This window comes from Hippocampus guttulatus, chromosome 7 (genome assembly GCF_054856545.1).
Source record: "Hippocampus guttulatus isolate MCC_2025c chromosome 7, RoL_Hgut_1.0, whole genome shotgun sequence".
NCBI classification, from domain to species: domain Eukaryota; kingdom Metazoa; phylum Chordata; class Actinopteri; order Syngnathiformes; family Syngnathidae; genus Hippocampus; species Hippocampus guttulatus.
In genome coordinates, this window is record NC_141267.1 from 20,071,284 (window position 1) to 20,095,502 (window position 24,219).

General features: G+C 45.5%; 1 protein-coding gene across 1 annotated transcript in view; it reads right to left on the bottom strand.

Moving 5' to 3' along the window:
* Positions 1 to 314: 314 nt before the first annotated feature.
* notch2 (notch receptor 2) overlaps positions 315 to 24,219 on the bottom strand; it is a 48,241-nt gene continuing 24,336 nt past the window's right edge. The window contains exons 3-35 of the mRNA XM_086116165.1: positions 21,528 to 21,802; positions 20,982 to 21,189; positions 20,230 to 20,363; positions 18,770 to 18,892; positions 17,759 to 17,992; positions 16,956 to 17,111; positions 16,242 to 16,427; positions 15,343 to 15,456; positions 15,145 to 15,258; positions 14,824 to 15,057; positions 13,959 to 14,069; positions 13,590 to 13,782; positions 13,346 to 13,491; positions 13,094 to 13,207; positions 12,665 to 12,784; positions 12,412 to 12,564; positions 11,520 to 11,748; positions 10,295 to 10,496; positions 10,050 to 10,203; positions 9,770 to 9,954; positions 9,120 to 9,252; positions 8,785 to 9,036; positions 8,305 to 8,417; positions 6,812 to 7,347; positions 5,737 to 6,078; positions 5,494 to 5,636; positions 5,213 to 5,417; positions 4,960 to 5,047; positions 4,730 to 4,880; positions 4,157 to 4,476; positions 3,801 to 3,948; positions 3,607 to 3,704; positions 315 to 3,280 (exon numbers count right to left, since the gene is read on the bottom strand). Of these exons, the coding sequence (XP_085972291.1) occupies positions 1,889 to 3,280; positions 3,607 to 3,704; positions 3,801 to 3,948; positions 4,157 to 4,476; positions 4,730 to 4,880; positions 4,960 to 5,047; positions 5,213 to 5,417; positions 5,494 to 5,636; positions 5,737 to 6,078; positions 6,812 to 7,347; positions 8,305 to 8,417; positions 8,785 to 9,036; positions 9,120 to 9,252; positions 9,770 to 9,954; positions 10,050 to 10,203; positions 10,295 to 10,496; positions 11,520 to 11,748; positions 12,412 to 12,564; positions 12,665 to 12,784; positions 13,094 to 13,207; positions 13,346 to 13,491; positions 13,590 to 13,782; positions 13,959 to 14,069; positions 14,824 to 15,057; positions 15,145 to 15,258; positions 15,343 to 15,456; positions 16,242 to 16,427; positions 16,956 to 17,111; positions 17,759 to 17,992; positions 18,770 to 18,892; positions 20,230 to 20,363; positions 20,982 to 21,189; positions 21,528 to 21,802 (7,306 nt within the window). The 3' untranslated portion in view covers positions 315 to 1,888. The remainder of the gene's footprint in view (positions 3,281 to 3,606; positions 3,705 to 3,800; positions 3,949 to 4,156; positions 4,477 to 4,729; positions 4,881 to 4,959; positions 5,048 to 5,212; positions 5,418 to 5,493; positions 5,637 to 5,736; positions 6,079 to 6,811; positions 7,348 to 8,304; positions 8,418 to 8,784; positions 9,037 to 9,119; positions 9,253 to 9,769; positions 9,955 to 10,049; positions 10,204 to 10,294; positions 10,497 to 11,519; positions 11,749 to 12,411; positions 12,565 to 12,664; positions 12,785 to 13,093; positions 13,208 to 13,345; positions 13,492 to 13,589; positions 13,783 to 13,958; positions 14,070 to 14,823; positions 15,058 to 15,144; positions 15,259 to 15,342; positions 15,457 to 16,241; positions 16,428 to 16,955; positions 17,112 to 17,758; positions 17,993 to 18,769; positions 18,893 to 20,229; positions 20,364 to 20,981; positions 21,190 to 21,527; positions 21,803 to 24,219) is intronic.

Below are 24,219 nucleotides of genomic sequence, written 5' to 3' on the forward strand. Positions count from 1 at the left end.
GAAAGACTGTGAAGGAAGTTTCAGAAGGAAACACAAATGAATATAATCAATGTGAAGCAATATTGCAATTTGCCTTTTAATATTCACTTAGGGCTACCGCTACGAGCCTTAATTAAATAAATCAGGTTGAACACATTCAGTATGATTTAAATATAGACCAAAATTAGTCCTTTCAGGCTTGACTGTTTGAATATCTAAATAAAATAAAATAACACACACGTCTGATGATGCTTTAATTCAGAAGACCAAGACCAAAATTAGTCCTTTCAGGCTTGACTGTTTGAATATCTAAATAAAATAAAATAACACACACATGTCTGATGATGCTTTAATTCAGAAGAGAAACTTGGTTGATGTTTTTCAACAACAGTCTGAGCTCTAGCTTGTCCACAACTACTTCATATGTTCTTAGAAAAAAAAAAACTATATACAGACTTTATAAACACAACTTTTGCCTGCTATATGTGCAGAAATTTCAATTGTCTGTTGTGGAAACTCAAACCCTTACTTGGTTGGGATTATTGTCAATTGCAAATTGCAATTGCGAGCATTCGATAAAATGCACGTGGACGCGGAAAAACTGTTTAAGCGTTTATTCCATACCTTTGACCTGAAGGATGACTATAGTGACACTGCGTCCACTACTGGATGACGTTTCTGGTATAACATATTACGAGTGAGAAAAAAACTATGAGTAGGTATCTCGGTTCGGATGATGATCAAGTATATGGAATAAATGCTCGAATAGCTTTCCATGAACAAAAGAACTTGCAAAGTCACAAAATAATTTGATTGACCTCGAGACTTGGCTTATGCATCATGACAACTAAAACAGACGGCGACAATGATTGTAACTAAGCAAAAAAAAAAAAAAAAAAGGAAGGTTACATAGTTTTGGGGGAAACTTTGAAAAAGAGGCAGTTTAAAAAAATCATTCACAATCATTCAACAAGTGCGCACAGTTTTCATATATAAAAAAAAGAGCCATTAAAAAAAATATTTGCCAAGTAAAATCTCAGACTTTACAAGCAGAATGTGCTGTGCGTCCATTCATGTTTCAACACACTTCCTAAAAAAAAAAAAAAGACAAAACGTTCATGGATCTTTGCGACGACGATTGTTCTTTTTGTAACAAACTGCCAACATGCAACGTGTAAAAGCTTCATATGGTCTCTTGAGTAACAAACAGGCGATCAGTCCCAAAGACTTGGCCAAAGGAGTGGTTTCAACAGGAACATGCATCATGACATAAATATCAGAGCACATAGTCGAAAGGACCGATGCATAACATACCCCCGCTCCCCATCTCAATGTCCGTCCGTCTCTGTGCATGCGATCATAAAAGAAATACAAAATAAAACGCTGGATGCCAAATGAATTTTGAGTTTGTTTGGTATGTATGGAGACACTGTCGCTCACAACAATTTTTTGGTATACTGTAAAGTGGTACCTTGACATCCAAGTTCATTTAGTTCTAGGACCAAACTCAATTCAATGGACTCATACCAAAAGAATCTTCCTCCTTTGAAATGAAGTGAAATGGCCTCGTAAGTGATATCAGAAGCTGGAATCTGGTTGGCCTGCGTGTGAGCGTCTGGGCGTGAGTCATGGCCTGCAGCAGCTCCTTGCCAGTGTTCTCATTTCGCATCAGAAGCTTACTTGGAACATCAACATTTGGGGGGGGGGAGGGGACAAAAAATAACACAAAGGCACCTCTGTATTTGATGTCTAGCTTGGGAGATTTTAGGAACTATACACAAGTTTTTTTTAAGTGCAAAAGAGAGAGGACTATAACATACTATGGGAACAAAGAAAGTTACTTCGCGTCAACGTGGAAGCGCGTAGAACCCCAAGGAGTCTTTCTTTGGCCGCTTGGCCGCCCGCCCGTCTAAGCAAACACCTGCCTGCTCCCCAGAGCCGGCGGCTGCTGGGACGCCTGCTGCTGCGCTGGCTGCACCTGCGGCTGCAGCTGCGCCTGCTCGGGAATGTGCGTGTGGCGGCCTGAGGGCAGCGGGCGGTGGCCGTTCCCCAGGGGGGTGGGGCTGGTGGTGACGTCGGACCAGTCCGAGTTGGAGTGCGGCGAAGACGATGACCAAGGGTCCGGGGATTCGGGCGAGGGCGTGAGGTAGGGGTGCTCGCTGGGAGGGTGCGGCGGGTGGCCGGGGGTGGTCCCCTCGGAGCTGGCGGGGGTGAAGCTGTGCTGGGAGGGCGGGGTGGGGTACTTATCCACCGGGCTCTGCATGGGCGGATAGGAAGGCAGCGGCCCTCCGTGGTTGATGGTGTGGGGGTGCTGCATAGGGTGGGGGAGCCCCATGCTCATCTGCTCAGGCATCTGGTACACCAAGCCCTGGTTGCAGCGGAGGTGGGCGGGTCCCGGTTGGGCGTTCTGCGGCTGGGCCTGAGTCACCTGCACGTGACCCTGCTGGGGCTGCTTGAGCATGCCTTGGCCTCCACCGGGCGGCATCATTTGGAAGGTGACGATGGGGGGCAGCTGCTCCCGACTCATGGTGACGTTCATGGGGGTCAGCATGGGGCCGCCCTGGCCATGGTGCTGGGCCATCCCGCGGTGCGTTCCCCCCATCGAGTGCGGCACCAGGCCGAACATGTGGCCGCCGTAGCCGTGCTTGGTCATGCCCACCCAGGCCTGCTGCTGCTGCTGCTGCTGCTGCTGCTGGCCCAGCATGTGGCTGACGGGGGGCAGCATGGGCCTGGCTCCGGGGCTGCTCATGAGAGGTGGGGAGTTGGCGGTGGTGGTGGCTGCGCCGGACGCATCGCCGGTGTACGAGTGCGGCGACTCCAGGGAGCCGACGGGCGACATGGTGACGGAGCTTTCGGGAAGTCCCCCGGCCGCCTTCACGCCATTGACGCCGCCTCCGCCGCCACCTGCGGCGGGAGCCTCCCCTCCGGCGGGCTTCTTTCTCCGCTTGGCTTTCATGTCTTTCGGCTCCTTAGCTCCACCGCCGACACCTCCCATCTTGGCGCCGCCCCTCCTGCTCTTTTTCCCCTGCGCGCCGGGACGCATGCCGATGAAGGCGGCTCCGTTGGCTCCGCACATCACCGAAGAGTTTCCGCCGATATGATTGGGCCCGTTGTGGGGGCTGTGAACCAGATTATACTGGTCCAGCAGGCGCACGATGTCGTGGTGCATTCTTTCTTGAGCCGTGTCTCTCGGGAGACGATCCAGGTGGTCGGTGATGTCACGATTTGAGTAGTGGTCAAGGAGCACTTTAGCCGCTTCGAAACTGCCTTCTCTGGCCGCCAGGAACAGCGGGGTCTCCTCCTGAATGAAAGAGTTCATCCCGGCATCAGGTTAACTTGTCCACAGTTCAAAAAAAAAAAAAAAAGTTCAACTCATCTAGCGCTGACTTGATTTACATATTTGATGTATGCCGTGACCAAGCTCGGATGTCAGATCAATTTCTATTGACATGAATTGAAATGCCATTTATCTGTTCTCACCGACATTTTTTTTTTTTTTTGCTCCACTAATAAATGGAACGAAAAGAACTAAACCGGTGTTCTAAAGTATCATTACTGCATGTACTGCAGGGGTGTTGATAGTCGTACACCGAAATGAAGACAACACAGCACTAGATTTGAACTGACCTTATTGTCCTGCATGTCACGGTTAGCGCCATTCTTCAAGAGCACAAGCGTGGCTTCCACGTTGTTAACTGCTGCAGCCCAGTGAAGCGCCGACTTGCCTGGAATGGCAATGAAATTTAAAAAAAAAAAAGTTAACCCAGATGTTGAGCACTTGCTGACGGAGCAAATCACGGCTTCACTTTTGCATAACTGACCGTGATCATCGACCGCGTTGATGTCGGCATGGCAGTGGATCAGTTCTTCCACCAAGCCCTCCACGGCCAACCTGGCTGCCAGGACGAGTGGAGTGGTGCCATCATTCATCCGGGCGTCCAGATCCGTCGCACGATTGCGAATGAGAATCTACGAAGGAAGCAAACATGCACAGAGAGAAAAAGGGATTTTGGTTGGGAATCACCGAGTTCACGTCGCTTAGCAATTGAACACAAACCTTTCCATTTTCACCTGATTCTTTCACAGGTATGTTGAAAATGACATTATCTTTTCCCATGTGAAAAATCTGACGTCAGGTCTATGAAAGATGAGCGTCGACGCGATGTTGACGACTCACCTGGAAGACTCCCTGCGCGTCCGCCGCCACGGCGGCGTGCAGAGGGGTCCTGCCCATGTTGTCGTGGGCGTTGGGATCGGCGCCGGCATCCAGCAGCCTCTTGGCGGCGTCCGCCCTGGCGTAGCGGGCGGCCAGGTGGAGCGCCGTCTCTCCCGTGCGGTCCGTCTGGGCCATGAGCGAAGCACCCTGCGCGATCAGGTCGGATATAACGCTGGGACCCGGTTCGTCGCCTCCGCTCTCCTCTTCCTCCTCGCCGGGGAACGAGCAGTCGGGTCCGCCACCGTTGCGCAGTGAAGCCAGCATCAGCGGGGTGAAGCCATCTGGAACAAGAGCGATATCAGCTCTCATCGGTGGTGGGAAGGAACCAACTCAAAAATTTTGTTCCTGTCTTGAAGTACTTTCAGGTATTTAGGAGTTTACTGAAGTTTTATTCGTATTTTGACTCAAGTAGTCACTCGCAGCCCGTTCTGTTCAAATGGAGAGCCTCACATTTGTTACCTTCTGTCAAGGCTTTCTATGCATATTAACTTGGGAGTCCTTTCGCCTCCGCTTAAAGACTTGTTGAGTTTTTACCAGGTCCCTTGACGTTGACATCCAGGCAGTCTGTATCCACGTCGGCTTGCGGCGGGGTGAGGATGACGTCAGCGGCCTTGCGATGCTGCAGGGTCCACTCCCTTCGGTCAACCCCTCCGTCCGAACACATGAGCAAGGGCTTGTCCTCGTTCTATCAAAAGGCGACGTGACGTTGGAGCGTACTTTGCGAGAGCCACCACGTGTGTCGGAGTGTCTCCTGTGTTACTCACTCTCGGAATCTTCGCCGGAACCTCGTCTTCCATCCACCTCTGGCCTTGACGTCCATCCACCATGGCTCCGTCCTGGCTCTTGAAATTTCTGGTGTGAGCGTAGAATTGTTTTACTTTGATGTCAAGTGAGCAGGTTAAGACTAATGACATGGGCCACCTGTTCGTAAACGTTTACCCCGGCCTGATATAGCGTAAAGAACTATATAGAGAAGCCCGGTTATTAGCCCCCATTCAGCTTCGCATGTCCACTCACTTCATGTCAAAGTCATCTTGACCAACAGGTTCCCTCCTCTTGTCGTTCTTATTGGCCAAAAAGCCATCGGGGAGCCACAGCAGGCCGTGTTTATTTTTCCTCTTGACTGCCAGCATCCCCAACACCACAATGAGCAGAACGATGACAAAGGCAACACCGATCGCGTACATGGGAAACGTGGGTGTCTTTTTAACCGTCAGGTCACCTGTGGGCGAAAAAGGAAGCGGCGTGTCTTGAGTGTTGGCTCCCATTGAGGAGATTTGGATAGCAGCCCGACTTACTGTTAACGGATACGAGAGGATAAGGCAGGTCGGCCTTGATGTGCGCCGCTGCGATGAAGGAAGCGGCTTCGTTGGTGTTTGAGAAACAATCTTCGGATTTCTGGGAGCATTCCCGGTTATCGATTTGCAGGTGGACCACGGAACTGGGGGGAAAAAAAAAAAAAAAGACGGTTGACTTGCAATGAACGCTGAAGGTTTTCAGCATATGAAGCCGAGTTCTAAAACCAATGACATTCAACCCACCCGATAACCTCTCTCTCCATCTCACGCTTGCTTTTGCCCCTCTGAAAGAGGCGCCCGTGCCCATCCTCGGGCCCATAGTACGGGTACACCATGGGCTCCTTGTTCTCATCCAGCTTCACCTTCAGGTTGGTGTGTAGCAGGGCTCCCAAGGAGCGCAAGAAACCACGCAAGTCCTCGATCAGCTCCTTAGGCTGCAGCCGAACCACGATAACCAGGGTGCCCTCGATCACTTTGGCCGGAGTGTCAGTGGCGCAGTCCAGGCCGTCCCAGCCGCAGGCCTCCGTGTTGCAGCTCCAGTCACACACGAGGTTCCCGTAGTGGTCTGGACAGTACTTGTCATATCTGGAAAATGGATGGTTGGCTGTTAAAAATTCGTTGAGACTGATAATGATTTTGGCCAGAAAAAAAACCCTACTAATTATAATACCTTTTAATTGGCATGTTAAAAATATATCATTTTTCCTCGCAATGCATCCATATTGCATTTTTCTTTAAAATTGCAGGAAGTTAATGGAAAACGTCTTTTTCCATTTGTTTGTAAAATACATATTTTATATAATGTTTTATAGAACACAAAGTAAAATGAACTAAGAAATAATAATAAACCGTCAACAAGAGCATGGTTAAAGATCGTGGCTGATGACTTTGGCCTGTTTCAAGGCCCATAATCGACTGAATCAAGTTAAAAGGCCTCACTCGACTTTAATACGCTTTCAGTTTGCGGCCATTTTGGCTATTGTTCGTAACTAACAGGACATCAACCCCTTGATCAATATTGCTTCATTCATTTGCTCAGTTGGAGTTATGGCAAGCCATGAAATGCCTCTTTCAAAAACGACACAAATGATATGAAATTGCTCCCTTGTCCAAAAATGTATAAATCTTGGAATCTGGTCGAAAACCTAAAAAAACCCCCAATCCTGTTCAAATGTAGAACAAAACTCATTTTACCAAGACTCTATCCTTAAAGATAAGGAGTTCAAACATTTCGTTTTCATGGGTGTCAATTGGCCAAAAGGTCAACTTCGGGCTAAACTGTATATTCTTTTTCACATGAATGGAAGAGGTGACATACTTGCACGTGCTTGGCGCATGTTCCTGGCACTCAAAGCTATCAAAGAGGCAGCCGGGGTTGTCGCACTCCTTGTCGCAACGTCCGTTTTTGAAGTAATCCCAGCAAGGGACGCTGGCGGTGCAGTTGACCCAAGGCTGCTTCCAGTTGAGCGAGCAGTCTCCTCCGTCCCACTGACACTCGTGGTTGTTACACTGCGTGTCGCACACTTTATCCCCCGATCGATTCTCACACTCGCCATACGGGCAGGAAGGCCTGCGCGGTACAGACACTTTGTTCTCGCAGTAGCGGCCGGAGAAGTGCGTGGGGCAGCGGCAGCTGTACAGGTACGGGTTGGAAGGGTCGCTAACGCAGGTGCCGCCGTTCTGGCAGGGCGTCGGGCACGTCTGCTTGCTCTCGCAGTGTGGCCCGCTAAAGCCCGGTTGGCACTGGCAGTAGAGCTGGCCCGCCGGTGACTCCACGCAGTTGCCGCCATTCTGGCAGTGAAGTTTGGCGCAGCTGTAGCCTTCAAGATCACCGCAGTTGAATCCAGCGAAGCCCTGAAAACAGAACATCCAACTTTATACATGTTTTTTTTTTTTTTTATACAAGTGGCAGCGGAGCCTTGCAATGGCGTGTAAAGAAACGAAGCACATTTCAATATTATTTGGAAGATGTCTGGAAAAAAAGGGAAAAAAAATAGACTACTTGTCTAGCATACCTCTGCCATGGTTTGGCCCTCTGAAGCGAGCGTGAGCATTAAAGAAGGAGACGAGGTTAGTTCAGAGAAAAACAAGTATTAAGTGGTTAAAGTGCAAATAAGAGGAATGAGGTGTGGGAAATAATCATGAAGTAACTTGACTCTGTGTTTTTAAATAAAGAAAAAAATAGCACTGTATTGCATTAAAAAGTCAAATCTAATAAAGTCATATGGAAAGAAATAAACTGGTTTCATAAAGTGGAATTTCTACGTGCACTGTAGTTACGGAGTTGGTTGTTATGGTGGTACTTGGAGACCAAGTACCGTATTTTCCACGCTATAAGGCACTTCGGAGGATAAGGCGCATAGAATAGAAGCTACAATAGTGGCTGGGGTTGTGTTTTGCATCCACTATAGATGGAGCTACACGAAAGGGAATACAATACAATACAGCTTTATTTACATAGCGCTTTCACAACCGCTGTTTCTGTAACAAAGCGCTTTACAGAACATTTAAAACACTATGTCCAACAAATCAGAATATTGATCCATATATAAGGCGCATTGGATTATAAGGTGCACTGTCGGCTTTTGAGAAAATTCAATGCTTTTAGGTGCGATTTATAGTGCGGAAAATACGGTAGTTTTTGAGGTGGCACTTGGTGTAAAAAACACTCTCCACTCTTAAATTAAGGACTTGGTCCACTGAATCAATTTTGAAAGAAAAAAAATGAGTCCAAAGCTAATCGCTGGTTAAAAAAAAAAAAAAAAAAAGCAAGTTGACGTTTTTGCTGAAGAACCGACACGGGAAACTTACAGGCGGACAGGAGCAGGTATACCCATGAACTGAGCTCATGTTCATGGAGCAGACGCCACTGTTATGACACGGCTTGGAGAGACACAAATCCACCATGGACTCACAAAGGCGACCTTTGAGGGAAGGAGACACGTTTGAGAGAAAAAAAAAGGAATGCACCAAAAACAGTGCAATGTGCCTCGTCTCACGATCTGCTATTCATGAATTCACCTACGTAACCGATCAGATGCGTAAAAGATGGTGCCAAAATCATGACTGACGGAAAATTACAATTGGTGTGAAGGAAGTATTGCTTGTATCGTACGGCTGATCTTTGTATGGCGGGAAGTTTACCCTCGCTTGGAGCGGAATTTACGGAAAGCCTTCACGGTCAGCGGATAGGCATGAGCACTTAGACGGTGCAATTTTTCCAAATGAAATCATCAGTAAGCTATTTCTTTTATTTTAAAAGCACAACAGAGATCAGCAACAAGAGCCTACCGGTGTAGCCAAGGCGGCAGCGGCACTGGTAGTCATTGACAAGTTGTACGCAGTCCAGGCTGCCGGCGGCGTGGCAGGGTCCGGACAGACATTCGTTCAGATCGCCCTCGCAATGTTCTCCTACAAAGCCTGGCGGGCAGGAGCACGAGTATCGCCCTATTCCATCCACGCACTGACCACCGTTACGACAGCGCGGCTCCCATGAGCCAGGCTTGGGTGCGCAGTCGTCCACGTTCACTTCGCACTGAAGTCCTACGCAACAGATGGCAAGCAGATAATGCGACGTTTAAAAATGGGCAGAGAGGAATGACTGAAGTTGGGCCGTTGGTTGTCACCTTGTGTTCCGGGCGGGCAGGCGCAGGTGAAGTGGTTGATGAGGTTGATGCATGTTCCTCCGTGGAGACACGGCCTCGAGTGGCACTCATCAACATCATACTCACAGTTCACCCCCTGGTAGCCTGGCTTACACTGCAGATGCAAAAAAGGTGTGTTAAGGACAGCGCTGGGCTTTCCTCGCTTCTCTCCATTCAGCCAGCCATTCATCATCTGAGCTGACTTCGGCAACAGACGTGGTACACCCTGAACCGGTTGCCAGCCAATCGCAGGGCGCACAGAGACCAACAACCATCCGCGCTCACATTCACATCTAGGGACAATTTGGAGTGTTCAATCAGCCTGCCGCGCATGTTTTTGGAATGTGGGAGGAAACCGGCGTACCCGGAGAAAACCCACACAGGAGAACATGCAAACTCCACACAAAGAGGCCGGAGCTGAAATTGAATGCGGTACCTCTGCACTGTGAGGACGACGCGCTAACTACTCGACCACCGGGCCGCTATGTGAAGAATGTTTGATTAAAAAAATAAATAAACATAAATTAGGGGCCGGGGGTGTCAGAAGGCCCAGGCAACAAGCAAAATCACACTAAATGCAAACAAACACACACAAAAAAAATAAAATAAAATAAAATAAAAGATCGCCTTACAACGCATTCATATGTTCCCTGATAGTCCTTGCATGTGGCTCCATTCCGGCAAGGATTAGACTGGCATTCATCGACCATATCTTCACAGTAGCTGCCCGTGTATCCCGGCTGGCACTGGCACTTGTGGGAATTACCCACGTTCACGCATCGCCCGGCATTTTTGCAAACATTCTCCACTTCCAGACCTGCAGAATTCACAAAAACAAATCACATCAACGATTTCAGTTCAGATTGAAACCACATTACACTACTTGGTTTGAGGATACATGAATTTCCTCACCATTCCGGGCGGCAAAGTCCCGGCAAGACATATTGGGCACGTCACAGTAAAGTCCGGTCCATCCCATTTGACAATGACAGGTCCAGGAGGTTGCGGTCTGCGAGCAAGAGCCCCCGTTGTGACAGCGCACTTGGCTGCACAAGTTGACAAAGTTCTGAAAACACAACCGTGAACAAATGTGTGAATAACCGAATAAATGTTTCAACTCTTATTTCTCTCGTCAAATGATCAAACATGGCACGTGCCTGGCAGTTTTGCCCATTGTAGCCCACGGGACAGGTGCATCTGTAGGTGCCCAGGCCGTCGGTGCAGGTGCCGCCGTTCTTACAAGGCTGGGAGTCGCATTCGTTCTGCTCATACTCGCAGAATGTGCCGTAGAAGCCGGGACGGCAGCGACACGAAAAGGTGTTGATGTCATCGATGCAAGTGCCGTTATTCAGGCAGGAACTGCAGGGGGGGTAGGATAAAAAAATAAAAAAACATGACTTTGAATATTTTGCATACGGCATTTGTATTGACCATTGTACATACAGTGATCACAAAAAGTTACAGCGATATAGTGGTACCTCTACTTATGAAATTAATTGGTTCTGGAAGAAATTTCTTAACTGGAAAATTTTGTAAGTAGAGACGCGTAAATGCCCTAATCCGTTCCAAGCCCCCCCAAAATTCAGACAATGTTTCCGAAAGCATAAAAATGCATCAAAATATGTAAAAATACATGTTACAAGTAGATTATTGCACAATAAATGAGAGTTGTGCATAATGTCAGAAACAAAGAATAGACTCAAGAAAAAAAATGATGGTCATTTAACTTTTAATTGCAAGCTCATCGTTTTTTGCCGTCTTTAGTTCATGTTCTTTCTCAGAAGTGGTTTCTGCCTGGCGTTTTACAACAAACTGATCCAAGGATGTTTGCTTTTGTCGACGTTTAACAATCCTTCGTAAATGTCCAAGACAAACAGCAGAATAGTGAGTGATCGCCCGACTGGTGAACACTTTTTCCGGGTGATTCACATTTACGTCAAACTATCGAAACGCCTCATGGCTCGAGAGGCGAATGACGAGGACGTTGCATTGACACATATCTATCGATCTATCTATTTGCACACATTGACACATACGGTAGCGGTCCCTCTTAGCCAATGGGATGTCAGGATGATGCTCGGGAGTAGCCAATGGCAGAGCAGCCATAAGTATGTTGCGTTCAGGAAACTCGGAGCTGCGAGCAACAGGCCTTACTGTATTTTTACCTTTCATATCTTGACATTTCTTCCGTAACAAAAGGCAATATTTTTTCTGTTCAGACATTGCGTAACTTGAAGATTTCGTATGAAGAAACGTTCGTAAGAAGAGGTACCACCGTATTAGGCTTTGGTGTGAAATCTTCCGACCAAAAGCCCAAACTACATTCTACAAGAAAAGCAAGTTGGGGTGACTCACGTAAAGTACATTCCTTCCCCAGCTCACCTTTCGGTGCATTCCTGGATGTTGTGTTCACACAGGAATCCATCAAAGCCCGCCCGACACTCGCACACAAAACTGTTGACGTAATCCCGGCAGTAGGCGCCGTTCCAACAGGGTTGGCTGGCGCACTCGTCGATCTCGGTCTCACAGCGGCCCCCTTGGAAACCTGGGCGGCACTCGCAGGCGAAACCGCCCACATCGTCCACGCAGGAGCCGCCGTTCAAGCACGGGTCTGAAGAGGGCGAAAGAGAGACATTTGATTGAAAGCATATGGAAAACATCTGAGAGTATTGTTATGTGCCCCGCTTGGATGAGTTGCTGCTTTGTTTGTCTTAAAGGAGCAGTTACTTGAAGGTTGATATTTACTGTTACATCGATGCTATTTTCTGTTAGCCCATGTAAGGCGTTTACCATTAGCCATAAGCTAGCGGACTTTCGTAGTTGTTTTACAGGGTAATAGAAATGTTTTCCTTATAAATATTTTTTTAAAAGTCGTGAAAAAAAAAGATAAAGCAACAACATATTGAAAGGAACAGAGGTTTTTAAAGCACCAAGATTTAGAAACAAAGTGATGGACAATTAACTCATTCAGTACCAGCCAATTCTGGACCAAGTCTGAAAAGACGTTTAAAAACGTCTTTGGGAGTGAATGAGTTAATATACAGAATTTAAGATTAACAACAGATGCTAAGGAATACATTAAAATGGCAGTTTCAATACCTTGAAGTCTGTTTTGATGAATTTAAATGAGTTCAAAATATTTGGGAGGTTAAACGCAATATCCAATATTTTCACCTATCATGGGTGGGTCTGCAATGTATCCTCGCTATAAATCGGGGTTCACTGTACATGAAATAGCGTTGTTGGGAGGGGAGAGTGGGAGGGGGGGACTCACTGGGTGAGCAGTCATCAACATCTGTCTGACAGTTGTGTCCGCTGTATCCAGGCTGACATGTACACACGTAGCTGCCTGGGCTGTTTGCGCAATGACCGCCGTTTCTGCAAGGATTCTTTTTGCACTCATTGACATCCTCATTGCAGCGCGGCCCTGTGCGAATAAATAAGAAAGAAAATTTTTAAAAAAAATCAAAGTTCCGCATCTATTCACATGTAGAACGTGCAGTTTCTCGCATCCACCTAAGCTATACCTTGCCATCCGGCGGGGCATCGGCAGGTGTAGGAGCTGTAGTCTGCAGTCGGACGACACACTCCTCCACTCTCACATGGATGAGAAGCACAAGGAATAAGCTCGTCCGTGCAGTTTTTACCTGTTTAGACAATCGATCCTTTATTTTTCATGATCAATCACAGATTTTGTTTTGCGCTTAGCTGAAAAAGCTAACCTGTGTCTTCTCTTTTTGACATGCATACAAATTAACGGTTTCACAGTGAATACATTTTTTTTTTGTTTTGTTTTGTTTTTCCTTGCCCCCCTGGGAGAGTTAAGATGTCGTTAATATTTGTCAACTGTGGGCATGTGAAGCCTTTTGAGAATTTTCTGTGATAAAGGGCTATACAAATAAATTTGACTTGACATGACATTGACGATATGGTCGTTTGAAATTCAGAGACCGAACCTGTGAATGGTGGACTGCACTGGCAAGTGTAACCGTTGACCCTGTCGATACAAATGCCTTGGTTGAGACAGGGATTGGACGCGCAGTCGTCAATGTTCTTCTCACAGTTTGCGCCTGAAAGCAAAGACGTAGGGTCGAATTAAGTTGAGCTCTGACGATTCAAGTCTATTTAAGGTTCATCCAGAAATGTCAACCCCAAAGTCCAATAACTTTGAGGAGTAGTGTCAATATCACATTCCCGATAAACGCTACCTCTGAATCCAAGCTGGCACGCGCAAGTGTACCCGTTATGCCGGTCCAAGCATGAACCACCGTTTTGGCAAGGATTGGGCTGGCACTCATCCTTCTCCTGCTCACAATGTTGTCCTCCCCAGCCGGGTTCACACTCACAGTGGTACCTGGTGACAAGGACAAGGAGGAGTTCCGAAATAATCACATGGATCACACCTGCGGAACAGGACTGAGGACCTCTGAGTGGCATCTGAGAAGGGCTCACCCGTGTTGCTGCTCAATACATTCGCCGTGCACGCAAGGCTGGTGCTCGCAGTGGTTGATCCCGGAGAGGCAGAGGGGGCCATGGGTGCTGGGCGGGCACAGGCAGTGGAACCCGTTCACCTTGTCGATGCAGGTACCGCCGCTCATACACGGGTTGGAGCTACACTCGTTGATATCCGTGTTGCATTTGGTTCCTATGAGAGAAATGAGTTCAATGATTAAGAGCATCCAAAATGTCAACATTATTCCATATGGAAACATGATCACCGCAAAGCTTTGAGGTAGACATTTAGGTTTGACTGTTTTTTTTTGTTTTTTAAAAAAAATCAAATTATTTGATTTGCCGTTTTAGCCCGACATCCAAGCATACCTGTGTATCCTGGGGAGCACACACACTTGTACTCATTAATGCCATCCTGGCACTCTCCGTACTCGCAGGGGTTGCTGGCGCAGTCATCTTCATTGATTTCACAGTTCACACCTAAGGAAAGTCAAATGAAACTTGAAGAAAGAAGCACAGCGGCGATACTGCATTTAAACGCATAATCTAACGGAATAAGAAACGTAATATAATGCTTAATACGAAAGTAGCAATTGGTATTGATACACGCCAGGGTTGTCACACTTCCGGGGCATTTCTCACCAAATCATTTGTTTGGGGGGGGGGGGCCATTAATCACTTCCCCTAACCCTTTAAGAGGGGTCACCGTACACAGTCTCTATATGAAATACAGTGAGTTGGGCTCCAGGGGGCAATAGAAGACTTTTCTAAAAATGCCCTGAGCAGGAAGTGAAAAAATGTAGACAAACCAGTAATTCAGCAAAAGTCAAATACATTCTGTGTGTGTCACAGCATGACAAAGCTAGCGCATGAGTGCGATACAAAGCAAACTTTTCGAAGAGGAACTTCACAGGAGAGGAAGTGTGAGTCTGTCATTTGGAAAGTGAAAATGAAGTAGAGTACTCCACTTCTGGTCAATTCGGAACATCATAGGCACACGGTAGCACGTGAAATGGTTGCACAATGTACAGGTTTCAATGTTCTGGTCTGGTAGGAAACGGGGTGAAGTGCCACTTAAACCAGACTTCACTCGTGCAGTGTTGCATTGCAAGATGCAATGCACAGTGGGCCGGCATTTCTCAGACTTATATAATCTGATATATTCAACCCCTGTGGCCCCCAAGTGAACAATTTCCAAAGCCTATTCGGGTAAACGGGTTTGAAATAGATTTACCTGCAGTCCCAGGTGGACAGTTACACTGATAGGCGTTGACCAGGTCAATGCAGCGTCCTCGATTCTGACAAGGGTTGCTGTGGCACTCCTGCACTTGGATGTTGCAGATGGAGCCGACGTATCCCGGGTCGCATTCGCAGGAGAAGGTGGCGATGCCATCCTTGCACACGCCGTGGTGGCACGGCTCGGGCTGGCAGTCGTTGATGTTCTCCTCGCAAAGAAGACCCGTGAAGCCTAAGAGGGCAAAGGGGGTGTTGATAGTGGACTCCATTTTGCCTGCTTTTAGATGAGTCAGTACGAAAGTCGGTCATGAATTCCTACCTTCAGCACATTCACAGTCGTAGCTGTTAGGTCGGTCGATACATTTGGCTCCATTTAAACAGGGCGTACTTGAACATTCGTCGATGTCTATCTGGCACGTTTCACCACTGAAGCCTGAAATCACAACAAAAAAAATAAATAGATGAGCACTAGTCCACAGTTTAAAAATATATTTTTTTACATTTGGTGTGTACCAACCTGCTGGGCACTCGCAGACAAAGCGGCTGACCTGGTCCAGACATTTTCCCTGGTTCAGACAGGGGGAGCTGAGACACTCGTTCACCTCGATTTCACAGTGGGTGCCCTCAAATCCTGCAGGGAGTCACAAAAAAGGACGGCTTCACTTTCAACATCAGAGGTGGCGAAGAGCTCCGTTCTTTAATCCGGCACTTAAAGGTTCAGTCATAATTGTTGCATTGACGTTGCATTAAAAAAAAATTTTTTTGTAAAATTGTTGTAATAATTTTTATTCCTCTACCTCATTAAATAATTGGTGGATTCGTGTATTGTAAATGATACAATGGTACAATTACACGTGACTTTACATTTAACAATGTTTTATTTCGTTTCTAAAACAGTTGGTTAATTAATTATAATTAAGTGCATGACAAATTCACATACAATTATTTTTTGTTGTCGCCGTTTAAACTGTTTACATGGATTTATTTAATCGTTTATTTCCCAATCGTTGGGTAGGTGATTCGTTGTCAACAGTTATATAAACAAATAAAACATTTAAAATGTCATTAAAACAGATTATTTCAATGTTAAACTATTTTACATACACATCTGAACTCTACTTTTATTTCTATGACTGACCTGTGTTTAAACTGGTCATAATGTTCAAGTGGCTTACAATAATTAAATAACTCTAATTTAGGAAAAAAAACAAAAACTCCGCCCTGTGTTTGATGAACGCATAAACTCGCCATGCTACTGAAATTTCATATTGACCATGATGGGGTTAGTAGGAGAGCTATATTTACTCGCTGGTACTTGGTGTAAAACGTTAAATACAAAAGTTTCCCCACAGCGACGATAAGAGATGATGAAATTATAACTTTATGAATACATGTCTAAGATCTCATGAAGCGCACCGGGCATGCAGATGCAAGTGTAGTCGCCGATGCGATCCAAGCAAGTGCCGTCATTCTGACAGGGGCTTGATGCACACTCGTTGACATCCTGTTCGCAGCGTGGCCCGGCGTAACCCCTCACACAGTTGCACGTGAAGGAGCCATCTGTGTTCACGCACTGGCCGCCGTGCTCGCAAGGGTTGCTTCCTGAAGATGAAGAGGATGGAGGAGGTTATTGTCGGACAACAGGAAATGGCCAACGCAAGATTGACAACCTACACTCAATTCGACTATTCTAACGCTTTTCCTTCCCAACTTTCTTTCATTTTATAGCATTTGCCTTCACTGCATTGCTTCCAGTATGTGTAAGAAGATGTTGGATTATTATTTTTTTGTCCAATCAGATTGCAGCTAAAATGTGTTGCCCTGTCAATCAAATCTGCCCATGCGCCTTCAAGAATCAGTATCATTGGCCACTGTATCTTAAACTAAATAGTATTCCTTTGCAGATTTGCCATTTGCTACTTGGGAATTCATCAATTAGCATATTTTGGGTGGAGAACTGATCTTGTAAGATGCTTACCTATTTGCTGTTTTTGCACTCAAGCCAAAGCCATGTCTAATGTAAAAAATAAGGCTTTGGCAACTTGATAACTTAAGAGGTAAAGTATGTTTGGTTGCCGAGTTTCCCCATGAGGTACCGAAAGCCACTGTTGTATAGAGCATCTTTCTCACCGATGCTGCACTCGTCTCTATCGACGTTGCAGGTGCTGCCCACATAACCCGGCGGACAGTTGCAGTTGAACATGCCGCTAATGGGGTTGGTGTCACACTGGGAGCCCTCCCTGCAAGGGTTGCTGATGCAGGCGTCGTCTATGTGGCAAAGTAAACCTAAAGAGGGGCAAAAAAAAGGCAAAGCAAAGGGATGATTTGAGACCTGAGTAAAAGTAAACATCATTGACACACCAAAGTCCCCAAAATATCAAAACGACATCAATGTCACGTTCACATCGGCATCATTATCTATCTACAGATGGGATGCGGCAAGCTTGTCAGCTGTGTTGTGATCATATGAGCCCGATTCCCACGCGGAATGGCTTCTTCTTCTGCTTTAGGGCAGACGGCGAGGCGGCGGTCGAAAAATAAAATCGTCTCTGTTTGAAAAATAACATTTCTGGTTTGACCTGTTCCACAGATTGCAGTCGCCAAAGTCTAATAAATTTTCACAGGCAAAACCATGACGTCATTCTTTCTTCGAAATATGTGATGGATTTTTTTTATGACTAGAAACTGCAACTCACTACTCCTGTCTTTTTTTTTTTGAAACCCCCCCTCCGACTCTAAAACAGTAGCACTCTCCTTTTCAAATCTGCAGTAAACTTAACGACATCCCGGATATGAAATCCACCTACTTTCACCAACTGTTCATTTTTGTCCCGAGACGGAAAAGAGAGACAACTATTTGAAGTGTGGTGTTTATTTATTCAAATGAGAGACGCGCAATGGCAATTTTAAGCGGGCTTTTGCGTCAGACTCACCCGTCTTCCCATGGGGGCAGAGGCAGATGAAAGAGGCGACGCGATCGATGCACGTGGAGCCTTGGGTGCAGGCGGCAGTCGCGCAGTCGTCGATGTTTTCCGAACAGTCGGGCCCGCTCCAGCCGTTGACGCACACGCATACGTAGCCACCGGCCAGGTTGTTGCAGGTGCCGCCGTTCTGGCAAGTGTTGGGCTGTAGACGACACTCATCCACGTCCTCTGTGCAGTGCTGACCTGTGAAGGGCGCAGGCGGGTGGAAGAATCTGTTCATAATATGTACGGTGGTTGGTCTAATTTAACAAGCTGAATTCAAATACTGTATTTGTTCAGTGTTGCCATGTCAATCTTATCTGCCCAGGGCCTTCACAATCAGTTGTGCTAGCCCAGATAACTTCAGCCATATTAGCAATGGGACTTGTTCTTTCACCAATCAGCCCTTCATGGAGTGAGTCATGAACAGCTTTGATTCAAGGCATCTGTTCTGATCTGGCCTAACATTTCATCACATCACCGTCTTTTCATGACCATAAAGCGCAGATAAAAGTCTTAAATGCTCTCCAAAAATGGACGGGGCGCCTAATAATGCATTGTGTATGCACCGAGTTCCTTCTGCAGTAAAAAGAATATTCTACTTTACTTGAAATAAAGGCGCCTTCCTGGAGATTTTAATCCTTTAAGCCTCACTTGGCTTCCATTACCGACTCTCAACCAATTTCCCCATTCCTACATATGCGCTTACATGTCTGCTTGCGCTGTTGTTTGAGCTCACGCAAACGCCGGCATCATATCAGATAGGGCAACTAGGGAAAAGATGCAATAAAATTTTCAAAGAATAGGTCGCTTGTGTACTGTATATGGCAACCTAGTCCAGTCCATTTCAGAAGAAGCGACGGATTGAGAGAGATGAATGAAGATCCCGCAAACGGCTGTCATTCTCACTCATGCCCAAAATATCACAGCAGCGTACAAACACAGCCAGCCGCACATGGGGGCACATCAATTCAGTCTTACCCGTCCACTCTGGAGTGCACTGACAGTTGTAGGTGTTGACTCCGTCCATACACGTGCCACCGTTTTCGCACTGATGACCTGGGCAGTCGTCAATGTTGTTCTCGCAGTTGGTGCCATTGAATCCTGGCACAACGTAGAGCACAAGGAATATTTGTGAACAAACTTTAGTGTATGCGCAATCAAAGGAATCGTGACATAAAACACCCACTCACCCATTTTTAATATGCTTATATTTATTGATATCCTTTTTGTTCTTTTGCTTTCTCCCTTTCATAATTTTGCTGCTGTAAATTGGGAATCTCTCCATTATGAGACAAATAAAAGTTTTATTTTATCTTATCTGAAAAGTCACATAAAGAAAGGAAAATTCCATTGTATAGACCAAAAAAAAGAATAATAATAATAATCCAATCTGTTAGCAGCAAGTTAAAGAGAAATCATGGGTGCAGACACATTTCGGGACATACGTGATTGGCGAGGAGTTCCGTGATAATGTAAATACATATTGTGGATGATTGACTTGTCTATGATCCGCAAGAACGGCACTTGTCTATGTGTGACATAAAAACTTTTTTTTAAATTAAGTTTGACTGAGCAATTTTTGGTTTGCAGGGTTAGGATTTTTTTTTAATTTACACATTATAACATAAATAATTACATTCAACATCCCCCCATAAAAAAATATAATTAAATAAATTTTTTAAAAAGGCTTTCTCTGATAAGGACAAAATATCTTAAAATAGGCAAACATTCTGCCAATAATTCATCTCTATTGTTGTGTTAATGGTTTACATATATTTTTTTCTTAATTAATTGGACGATTAATCAGTTTTTGTGATTTTATTCTGCCAAATATCAAAATCAGCATCAGCCAAAAAAATTAAAAAATAAAAATCCATACGCGTCAGACCCGAGTCACGAATTGAATTGAATCAGATAAACAGGAACTTCACTGCTGGAAAATTCGAGGGACACAGTCATCTATCTGCTTTATGTTGATTCAGTATTTCACACATTTCAAACACAGAGACAAAAGGGCGCACAATACCTTTGACAGAAACCCAACAACAGTAGAACACTGAGCTCTATTATGTGCAATAACTACAGGAGGGGCATCCCTCCCCCCACCCCGCGGTGTGTTCAGGTTGACAGAGAGGGGTTGAATGGAGGCTGAGATGGCGCTTATGTAGACAAACGTCTCGTGTACATAAGAATTATGACATGCCCCGATAGTGTGGAAATAGCAGTTGCGTGTTTGTGGCCTCCACTCGCTGACTGTAGCGGAGTGACAGGACAGTGTGTTTCATACAAAACAGCCAGGAGGAGCTGACTGTTTGTATCTCAAACAATGCAATGAAACATCCTATCTCTCGTTCCCCTACTGTCAACCAAAAAAAAAAAAAAAACCTGACCCTGAACATTAGAAACTAAAATGAGTTCCAGTGCATTTCCTGCCTTACCTGGAAGACAGTGGCATGAATAGCTGGTTTCCGAACTCTGATGGCAAGTGCCTCCGTTCATACACGGCGACGGAGAGCAAGGGACGTACGAGCTCTCGCAGTGTCGACCCGTGAACCCGGCACCGCAAATACATCTGTGGAAGTAAAACTTGCTCAGTTAGCAAGAAACACTTTAGACACATCTTTGAAGTAAGAGTTCTCACGCCTATATTTTTCTTCATCAATTCGCTCCCATGGCAAGGCACGGCTTTTTAAGCAGTCGTTTTTGGGGGGGGGGTTCCCCTTCATATAAAGTGTTTTCAATCATTTTTTTCCAGTATTTAGACAAGTCCAAATTTAGAGTTCGCACCATGTCTGTCTGTATTAATAAACTCGTTTGAAGGTGTTGATGTACTGTAAAATTCATGCTAATTTCTGTTAACCCTATGGGTTTTTTTTGTTTGTTTGTTTTTTGATTATATGTTAGCATTAGGCTAGTAGACATTGGTTGGATAAAATGTTATGGTTTGGGTGAATATTTTACCATTTAAATATAGTGTGTCAATTTGACAATAAAAATCAAATTGAAATCAAATCGAAATGTGTTTCAAGCATGTGAGAGCCATGAAACTATGAAAAATGTTTGATACGTTCTCTCTATACTGCAGATTTTCACCCATTGCGGGTTGGTTCGTAATATTTCCTCAGTGATAAACGTGGCTTCACTCTATATTGTGTTGGTTCAAACTGTAAACAGTGAAGTCGATTCTCACTTGTAGGAGCCAGGGGTGTTGACACACATTCCTTCATTCTGACATTTTGAGGGGGAGGCGACGCATTCGTTGGTGTCATTGAGGCAGCGGAGACCCATGTAGCCGGGTGGGCAGGAGCAGATGTAATGACCACCTGGAAGAGCGCGGCATGACCCGCCGTTGGCACAGGGACTTGACAGGCAGCTGTCCTCATACTCGCATCGTGGTCCTAAGAATGGGAAGGGAAGGAGAAGACACGTAATGATCCTTTTTTGCCTCCCATCATTTCCTCATTCAGCAAATCAATTTTTCTCATTGAAATGAATTGACATCATTAATCCGCATACAAAACAAACAAAAAAAATCACTGACGTCATGAACACATTTCAGCAACAGAGACTCCATGCGCTTCGCTTTTTAGCAAAAGTCACATGAAATCTGCATTAAAGTACATTTTCTTTCTTTTTACAACAAATATAACTTTTTTTTTTCCAGGACGACTAACAAGCAAACGAGTCTACCCTGCAGAAACGTTAGACCTGAAACCAAGAAGGCTTTTTCTCTCACCTGACCATCCTCGGGCGCACTTGCAAGTGTATTTGTCGAGGGACAGCAAGGTACATGTGCCTTTGTTGGCGCACGGGTTGTTGGGATAGCACGTGGAGTTCTGCGGAATGTGGCAGTGCTCTCCAATAAAGCCGAGAGGGCAGACGCAGGTGGCGCTGCCCGGTACAGGTACGCCGGCCAGCATGCCCACGGAGCAGTTCCCGCCATTCGAGCAGAAGCCGGGATGACAGGGGTCTTTATGGTGGCAGTATTCACCCAGGAAGCCTGGCGTGCATCTACACGGGAATTCAAACAACAATGTTAACATCTACAACCCCAAGTAGGCAGGACAGAGTAGCTGTGGTGGTAAGTTGTGTGTGGTCAGAATTGTTAAGACAGAAGAATTTGCTTCCCAAACAACACAAGCATTACCCAAATAGTCGATGGTCTCCGCACCTCCAGATGACATAAATGAAATGTTAGATTGCATGAATGATTTCTGAAACTGTGATGTGATGCTTGTGGTATCAAGGGGTGGATTTAAGTCAGGTAAAATTGCCTCCCCGGGTACAAAATGGACCGGTTGCTCGTGACTTGAAAGACGAGGTCCCCTGTTGATGTGAAGAACTGGGCAAAGGGGAAGTTGAGCTTGCTATCAAGGTTAAGCGAAGGTCAGTCATGGTGAAGAAGAAGTTCAAAAGCAGAAGGATGTGAGGTAGCGTCAGCTGGAAGTTGTTGACAGGGGCCAGTCAGAAATGATCACCGGTAAAAAAATATATTAAAAAAAAGCTTTCTTTTTCTGACATTTGAAGCCATAAGAAAACTAAGGCCATGATCTACCCAAATGTTTGTCAAGTCACACATCTGCATCGAAGCTGCATGAAACCACAGGCAGCCACTCCCGCCTAAGCCACTCCCGACAGGCCACGCCTCCTGTTTCTGCCATCCAAACCGTTCCAGCCGAAGAAGCCTGTGTTTTCGATGCAATATGCCGAGTGGCCCTCTGGATCTTGCATTCAAATGTTGACCACATCACATCATGGGAGCCCTCGGCACTATCACCAGTGTAGCTTCTTTTTCGGTTGAACATATTTCATTATGGGCACAACATCAGCTTGCCTAATGTAAAACTGGGGAAAAAAAAGAATAACATCGCTCAATGTATGATTTTTTGTCACCGCATTTGCTTCATTGGACTTTTTTTTTTGTCTGGCGACGGCGAAGGAAATGACATTACACAACACAAAAAGTCCACAAAGGATCAGATCAGGGACAAAGTTCTCTGTGAAACTTTCTATTCTGCATTTCTCCCTGGGTGACAGGGCCTTGCCAACTGTTTCGTTTTGTCGCAAGCGAATTTCCAGCAGTTCATACATTTTCCTGAGAGAGTCTGCATTGTTGTCGTGTGTGCAGGCGCGCCGCCGACACACTGTCTTGGGACTCTGGGCGATTGAGCAAAGTGCTGCCTCCTACAATGGGCCCCTACAAACGTACCTCCCAGGATAGGCTCAGGTAACGTCACTGGAGAGCCCGTATAGAAAATATGCCATAGTGGCTTTCACAAAAGCTGTCCAGCAGCATGCAAAAACTGAGGCACAATGAGGGCTACTGCTATTGAATATTTTTAGAATCCTGTATTCTACCGATCTACAATTTTGAAAACATTCACTTGTCCATTTGATGTGCAGGGTATTACTTTTACACACTTTACATCGCCATTCTACAGTAGCGTGTATGATTTTGAGTGTGTATGGCTTTGAAAGGTCTGACCCGGTGAGGGTGGCATCAGTCAGTGAGAGCCGAACGTCGGCTGGTTGTCACCTGGCTTAGTTTGTTAGCCAGTCTGCTGCGTGAGCGACTCGACACGAGTTGTGACCATCGGCAACTCGTGTGTGAATGTGCTAATTTCGCCTTTGTTTTCTTGACGTTTATTCAGGTAAGCCCTTGAAAGCGCATGGGCGGCTTTGTTCATCCTTGACCACGTGTGGGGGGCATTACAATCTATTTTAACTCGAAACGATATTCACTTTTTAAACGCCATCAACGGCAACTGTCATCAACTCATTTTTTTGTGGGAATTAGCAGAGAAAAGTCTTGGCCAACTCTGGTATGATTATTAAACTGCGAAAATAAACAAACAAACAAACAAACAAATAAATCAATAACTCTATGACCAACGGATTCCAGCATTGGGTCTCTTTTGGATGTGATCACATGCATCAAAACAACACTTAAGTACAAACATGCACACAATTCATGGACACGATGCATGAGCACACATGCACACACTACTAACTACTACTACCACAACACTACTAAATAGAGTGCAAATAATTTCTAAACTTTGTCACATGTAAAATTGTTACACTGGTGATATTTATAAAAAACATAATGTTGCGTTCAAAAAGCACATTTTCATTGCTGCTCTTGGTATTCTATAGAAGAAAAGGGCTGTTTTAAGTCAAAATTCTTTGCATGAAAGTCACTTTTATGCATTTCTGATTTGGGTGAAACCAACCCATTTTCTATTGCTCATTAGAAAACGGAATAAGGGACATTTTTTTTTTGTGCGATGAGAGAGAGAAAGAGTTAAAATAGCTTACATCGATGCGTTATGTTGGCATGGGTAGACATGCTGTTGCGCAACTAAACTTTTTTAAGTGTGAAAAGATCACAAACTTGGGGATCTTGAGAGATTTTACGCATGTTCTCC